The sequence below is a fragment of the Frankliniella occidentalis genome, unplaced genomic scaffold (assembly GCF_000697945.3).
Source record: "Frankliniella occidentalis isolate FOCC.00 unplaced genomic scaffold, Focc_3.1 Scaffold184, whole genome shotgun sequence".
In the NCBI taxonomy this organism is placed as follows: Eukaryota; Metazoa; Arthropoda; class Insecta; order Thysanoptera; family Thripidae; genus Frankliniella; species Frankliniella occidentalis.
The window spans coordinates 470,937-477,946 of NW_026267310.1; the positions used below are offsets into that span (position 1 = coordinate 470,937).

Consider the following 7,010-nt stretch of genomic DNA (forward strand, 5'->3'; position numbering starts at 1 on the left):
CCCGCCCCGTGTTGCTCGCACCACTTTGCGCGCATGACTCGCCCGCCCCACCCGTGTGCTGACCGCTCCAGGACGGTCTTCTCCGCCACGAGGACCGCGCCGCACTCTCACCGTCAGCAGGGTGGTAGGGCCTTTGGTGTCGCGGGGCCCCCGGGCGGGGCCCTCATGTCAGCCCAGGATGGGGGGAGGCGGGGGCCGCGCCGTTGGCAACGGCACAAAACGCTATGATGGCGACCAAATGACGAGATTTAGAGCCGTTCACATGCCGGCCCTAATTACGACGACAAGCCCGCTGAGCGCCGCCAGGCCCCCTCAAGACACACACACGCCCTCGCGCGCGCACGCACACACGCACAGGGACGTCACAGCCGCGCGTCTGCGTGTCTCTGGCGTCTCTGTCAGAGATGAATGAAAACAACAGGTAAAGTGCACTATGAAGAGTACCATGAGAGTGTAGAGTACTCTACTCTCTAAGAGGCAGATAAAACCGCGGCGGCGACTGAGCAGAGTACTACGACTACGACTACTACTACGGCGTAACTGTAACCCGCGCTTGCACCGCGAGTCCGTCACCCGGGTGTCTCGCATACGGACATGTGTGCGCGTGCGTGCGTGTGTGTATGCGTGTGTGTGTGTACGCGTCATTAGTTGACTGAGTGTCGTGACGGACGCGGGGTTCATGTTCTTGTGTGCGCAGCGGCGGCCGCGCCTAATAGCCGCTAAGGCTGCTCGCACCCGAGTGATCGCCGCACAGCGCAGTCACAGGGAGGGACATCTGTTCTCAGTTTGTCCCGCAGCCCAGCTCGGCGCCTCCCCGGCCCGCCCCGGCCCGCCCAGGCTCACGTCAGCCCTCTCTTCGTGGAGAGGGGCCAGGGAGGGGCGCCTGCTCCTCGCTCGCTGCAAACGTTCAGCGATCAGAAGGAGCGGCAGGACACTGCCGACGCGAGTAAGGAGAAGGAGACACACGGCCCCAGGCAGAGTGTGCGCGACGGGAGACGGACACGCACAAGTCACGTCTAGGTGAGAGCCCGCGGGCGGTTAGGCGACAATTCCTACGAATGCACCTGTGTGGAGCGCGGAGCGTGCTGCATCAACGCCTGGCCACTAGGCAACGCCTCCGCACGCGTGTCTCAGTGTTGCCTAGTAAGCAGGCGTGTGGCGCGGCGGCGGCATCTGCACGCCTGCCGACTAGGCAACACTGAAACACGCGTGCAGAGGCGTTGCCTAGTAGCCAGGCGTTGATGCTGCACGCTCCCCACAGCAGGTGTTATCGTATGGTGCCCCCCGAGGCAGGCCCTGGAGGGTGATCAGAGGGCTAGCTCCGTAGCCAATACAGTCCCCAAAATTTTCCTGTTTTGCCTTTAAAAAGATAAACAAAACACGAAAATTTTGGGGACTGTCTCCGAGATCGGAACCGAAAGTCAAACAATGTGGGGAGGTCTCCGATCTCCCGACTTACACGGCGCCGAGCGCCTGCCCAAACATCATGCTTCACTTCTGAGCCACCCTTACGACACAACGACCCGGGCTTCCTCGTCCACCTATACACAACTGTCCCCTGCTGCTGTCGCAGAGCAGGATCCACCACGGCCTGCCAAGCACCGGTCCACCGGTCTGTGCAGAAGCATCAGCCGCCGATCTCCAGTTTCAGAAAAATGGCGTGGCGTGGAGTGTCGTGGCGCAAGAGACGAGGGCGCGTCGGTGGCGGCGGCAGGCTCCGAAGTGGGCGTGGTGGGGCTGGGCGGGGCGCACTGCCCAGAGCACTAGACAGACACGAGACCGAGCAGCAAGGGTCCTTTGCATGTGCGTCCTTTGAGGCCGCCGCCCCGCCCCGCCCGCTCATCACATGGCCGAGTCGTCGTCGTCGTCGTCTCTCTCTCTCTCTCTCTCTCTCTCTCTCTCTCTCTCTCTCGCGCTCGCTCTCTCTCGCTCTCTCTCCACACACACACACACACTGGGGCCGGACGCCCTCAGAGACACACATTATTTCTCGCAAAGCCGCCCCCAGCCGGCGCGCAAATACGAGTGGAAAGCGGTAACAAAAAATTTTATCGGTCGTTTCTGCTTGAGTTTTTCCAAAGGGGTGCGCCGCGTGCGCCGCGCCGGCCGCCGCCGGTGCCGTCGTGTCAAAGAACGGGAAGGTTTGGGTGGGACCCTCCTCGGGAGGAAAGGACTTTCTACGTTTGACAGCTCCGCGCACGGGATACTTTAGCTGGTCGACACCACGCTCCCAAAAGGTGCGTGTAACTCGCCACTGTCCTCTCGCAAAAATTGCCCTCCGAGTCAGAGTGACACGCCTACATCGTGTCCCCAAAAAGTCCCCAATCACCTCGCCGCCACAGCTGTCGGTCTGGGGTCCCTTCGGCTCGTCCTGGGGCCATGTCCTGGCTCCCGGAGGCGGCGCGGCCTGTGTGGGCTCGAGAGGCGCCCGGCCGGTGAGCCGGTGTGTGCTCAGGCCCGCCGCCCTGGCCTGCCCGGCGTCTCTCTGCACACACTCCTCACACCGCCACGGCTCCCGTATTCATCCCCTGCCTTCGCTCCGGCCCGATCCCCCTCCGCCGATCCCCACTCGATATTATCGGGTCACGGGTCACGTGAGGTCAACGTCCTCCCGAGTCGCTTATCCGAGCCTACCGTCGTTTGTCCCGATCGGCGACAATCACCTGAGGCAGGGGCGCGGCGCGGGAGATTTGAACGCTGGACCGTTTTTAGTGACGGAGCGCATGTAAGGCGTGCGCGGCGAGTACATCCTCGGTACTCGGGCCGGCCGAGGCTTTGACTGCAGCAGCTGCTGCCGCTGTGGGCCCTGCGCTATGGGCCCCGCCGCGCCGCACACCGCGCACCTATTTGTAATCCGGGGCGGCGAGCAAACAGAGCCTGGCTGCAGCCGGCCCGGGCCCGGCGCTCAAACAGAGGCCGGCTAAGTAGTTTGCTCGACAAAACGACATTAATGTGCGCGTCCTGGTGTCGCCCCTCCGTCGCCCCGCCCCACGGGGATCCTCCGATCGGCAGCCTCTACGGTGGGTTACCTCTGCGGCAGGCCTCCGACAGCCTCTACGCAGTGGCCTCTTCGACAGCCTCTACGGCAACCCGGGTTGCCCTATATATGCTCATATATGAGCCTGATATGGCACAACCCCCACGATAGCCTCAGTTTAGAGAGTTGTAGAGTTGTAGACAAAACTTCCCACGAATTCAGCTGTGTGGAGCGGGCTGCATCTACGCCTCCCTACTAGGCAACGCCACAGCATGCGTGTGTAAATGTTGCCTGGTAAGCAGGCGTAGAGTGTAGATACAACCTGCCCCAAACAAATCGAATCCGTGGGAATTTTGCCTAACTTGTCTTAACTACACATCAGCCGCTGCGCAGCCAGCCTTCCTACGGCAGAGTCTACGGCAGGGTTTACGGCGGTGTCTAAAGCCAGCGTCTACGACAGCATTTAAACGGCAGCTTCTACGACAGCTTCTGTAGCAGCTTTGTACGACAGCCTCTTAGGTATCGTCTACGGCAGCCCACGGCTGCTGCGGCTGGCGGCGCGCACTCTTCGTGGGGGCATTTGCGGGCGAAATGAGGGGAAAATCGCCTTCGTCGGCACCTGTGCGATTTATTGCGTCGGGATGTAGGGGGTGCTGGTGCGGGGGCGGCCCAGGCCGGGCCGGGCCGGGCCGGGCCGGTCACTCCTCACCTCTCACTCGCTTCGCTACGCCCCGCCACGCCCTGCCAGAGGAGGGAGGTCGGGTCCCGGCCTCGCGCTCCCTTGAAAGAAAGGGGAAAGGAATGGGGAGGGAGAGGAGAAGGGGACAAGATGAGACTGATGAGACCACAGGTGAGGCGCGGCCCGGCCCGGCCAGCCCCTGCGCTTCGTCTGCCCTCATCCGTTATCCCTTCCCCGCTCATCTCTCTCCTCTGCTGTTCCTCTCCCCCTCTCTCTCTCCTCTTCTCACTTGCACTCTATCTTACTAGTTCTCTCACTTTCTCCCCCCCCCCCCACCCCACCCGCTCACGGCATGTTTATATTTTCGGGCTCATTTTTCTCGCGGGACAGAGCAGAGAGGGCCCCGACCGGCCTAGCCGCTATGGGACCGGACCGCTTGGCAAAGCTGTAGATACAAAATTTCGTGTCAGTTTGGGCCGTTTGGGGAGGAGGAGGAGGGGAGGTGCGGGCAAACTGGGCACCTCCCCTGCCCGCCCCCGCCCCCGCAGCCGAGGTGAATGCCAGGTAGCAAGGGCCGGGTGAAATGTGCCATGTGTTGCACTACACATTTGCAAAACTGTTGAGCCCCTGCGCCGAACAAACAGGTCGCTAATGACACGCGTCGCTCACGTCGGGTTCAATCCTCTCGCCGCCGCGCTGCCGGGCGCAGGGGGTGGACTGCTGGGAGCGCGGTAAAAAAATTAAATACGCACAATATGCCCCTCGGGGTATAGGACGAGTTCCGCCCCGTATCTAGAATATCCGCAAGATCGCGCTACCCTTCACTCACAGAGGAAAGAAAAGGCAAAGGGCACACGGAAAAGTAAGAAACTTTTCTGGAGAGTATCTTTCCGGAACGCCAGCTGGCTAGTGTTAGAGCACTTGCTAGAGTATGTTGAAGTAAAGGAGTAAGCCGGAAGGCTGATGCTCACAACGAGGAGCAGGAGTTAGTACCAGCAGATCTGCTGTACCTCCCCGCAATTCTTCAAATTTTCCGTGCACCGCGGATGCAGGATATTTTTCAGTGTTCAACAAAACACGGCGGCGATGGCGCACATATCGCGAAACGTCACGATCGAGAGACTTCCGTGCGTAACATTTTGAACTTGTCAATCAAAACTAATCTGTTTGTCAGGATGTGCGGCGCGGCCGGCGGTCGGACGCTTGTCTCCCTTCTCGCCCCTCTCTTTCCTCTCGTCTGTTCGCTCTGCTTTCTAATCGCTCTCGTCTGGACGCCCAGCTGACGGATGATCAGAGAAGTTTTCCAAGTCTCAAACGGGCGGTGGTGTGAGGGCCTGCACTTCACTGATGAAAAGGGCGTAAGTCCAATGCAAAGTCCACGGACTTTCGCCCTTGTCATTTTTCACCGGTGACTTCAGCCCATGGGTCAGCAGCACCGCTTCATAGCACTATGGTCAGCACCTTCGAGCGCGCGGAAGCAAATAATAAAAAGCATATGTATTTGGATTCACTCCGCGCCTATCGGCCGGGTTTCCGTTCCGCTCCCGCGAAAGTACAACAAAACAGAAATCAGCGAGAGCGTAAAAAACAAACGCGGCACAGAGCCGAGTCGAGTCGAGCCGAGCCGAGCCGAGCCGAGCCTGTGCTGATGGTCGGAGCCGAGCCCGGGGACGCCGCCCGCTAATTGCCCACCAGCCGCGCGTTTTGTATAATTGATTGGCCTTATTCCATCACATTCGTCATGACCGATCGGAACTTTCCTTCGGGATCGAGAAAACAAAATACATTTTGCTCGTTACATGCACCATAGAGATGGAGAGGCTAGCGTCGCTTTCATCTTTTTTTTGCTTCTAGTGAAACCATGATGACAAACTGTTTCAAGTCCACTCTTTGCTTGTCGCCGAGCAAAGAAGAGGGGCATTTACTTTTGTCATTGTTATACTAGTGCTCCCCCCCCCCCCCTCCCTTCTGAGCCCCACGGGTCCGCCTCCATCCAAACGTCACCCCCGGGCGACTTGATTTCAAATCGAGCGACGCATCGGCAGTGCGTCTTCGCAAAAGTGGTCGCGCTGAGGCGTCGCTGAAGCGTCCTCCCGCAATCGCATGCCAAGTGCGTCGTCTCCCGCCCCGCGGGGTTGTTAGCTGCAGGGCGGAGCGCGATGGCCGAGTCTTCCGAGACTCACCTATCTCTGCGTAATTTTGACGTTTCGCTTTCGTCATAGAAACGTCTTCATACAATTGCGAGTAAAATGCGTGTCAACAAAGAAGACGCGAGAACGTTAGAGTACAGCGGCTGGAAAAGCAAAGTTTTGGGTTTTTCACGACAGAGTAGGCGGGAACCCATGCTCGTTGCCAGAGGATCTTGATTGCGGGCATTGCGGGCAGGTTAACAATGCCACCGTTATCGGGATACGAATGTGGCTATTGTCCGACTCGGTGGGCCCCCTCCCTCACTCCCCACTCCTCGCCGCCCCGGCGAGGGTGCGGGGCGCGCGGCAAAATGGAAGAGGTTTTCTCACGTCTCGCGTTGTGTGCGAAACGGCCCTCTTAACTGTCGAATGATGGAACAAGTAGTGAGTTTTCAACGGGATGTTTCGGTCGATAAGGACCGGGCGACGCTGAGGAAGGGCCCATCCCAACTGAGCTCTGAGCTCTGATCTATGGATCTCATCTCACTCGGTCGGTATCGAACGATAACGTTTGATAGCGCGACCGAAACACTCGGGTGTTCAACGCCCTTAAAGGCTTGCTTAGCCTTTATCGAATCGACGGATGGGGCGGCGCCGTGCTCTTACCCGAGTCCATACAGGCGGCGTCCCGGTACACGTCCACGAGCGTGTCCAGGGTAAGGCTGGGCGTCGAAGACGGGGACGTCCTGGCGTTGAAGTAGTCCCCGGTCGTCCCGGGGAGTTCGTGGCGCTCTCCGGGAGCTCGGGGACCGGCGCGCTGCGGAAGCGGGGCCTCCGGCGCCCCGGGCGGGACGAGGTCCCCAACGAAGCGCACTGTGACGGCGGCGCCCTCTCCAGGAGGCGCACTGGCCGGTCGCGGTGCGAGGTCTCGGACCGGGCGAGGTCGCCGACGGGGCTGTTCTGCTTGATGCACTTGGGCGGCAGCGCCCGGCGGGGGAGGGTGTCGCAGGTGGGTGCCCCCGGGGTCACGCACTCGTCCGCACTCACTCGCGGGGGGGACGTCGGCGGGCACAACAAACACTGCACTAGGGAGGGAGGGCGGCCCTCGGCGAATCGGACCCCCGAAAAATGGTTTTGTGTTCGTCACGATCGAGAGAACGGAACGGCACTGCGGACACGGTCGGACTCCCAGCAGCAGAGCGCTGCCAGAGCCCCCGCCCCCGCC

General features: G+C 60.4%; 1 protein-coding gene and 1 long non-coding RNA gene across 2 annotated transcripts in view; one reads left to right on the plus strand and one right to left on the minus strand.

Moving 5' to 3' along the window:
- Window positions 1-6,969, minus strand: part of LOC113203740 (paired box protein Pax-1-like) — a 15,178-nt gene extending 8,209 nt beyond the window's left edge. The window contains exon 1 of the mRNA XM_026418580.2: window positions 6,452-6,969. Coding sequence (XP_026274365.1) covers window positions 6,452-6,461 — 10 coding nt within the window. The 5' untranslated portion in view covers window positions 6,462-6,969. The remainder of the gene's footprint in view (window positions 1-6,451) is intronic.
- Window positions 5,955-7,010, plus strand: part of LOC127750399 (uncharacterized) — an 11,116-nt gene continuing 10,060 nt past the window's right edge. Inside the window, exon 1 of the long non-coding RNA XR_008011673.1 lies at window positions 5,955-6,229. This is a non-coding gene — a long non-coding RNA (uncharacterized LOC127750399). The remainder of the gene's footprint in view (window positions 6,230-7,010) is intronic.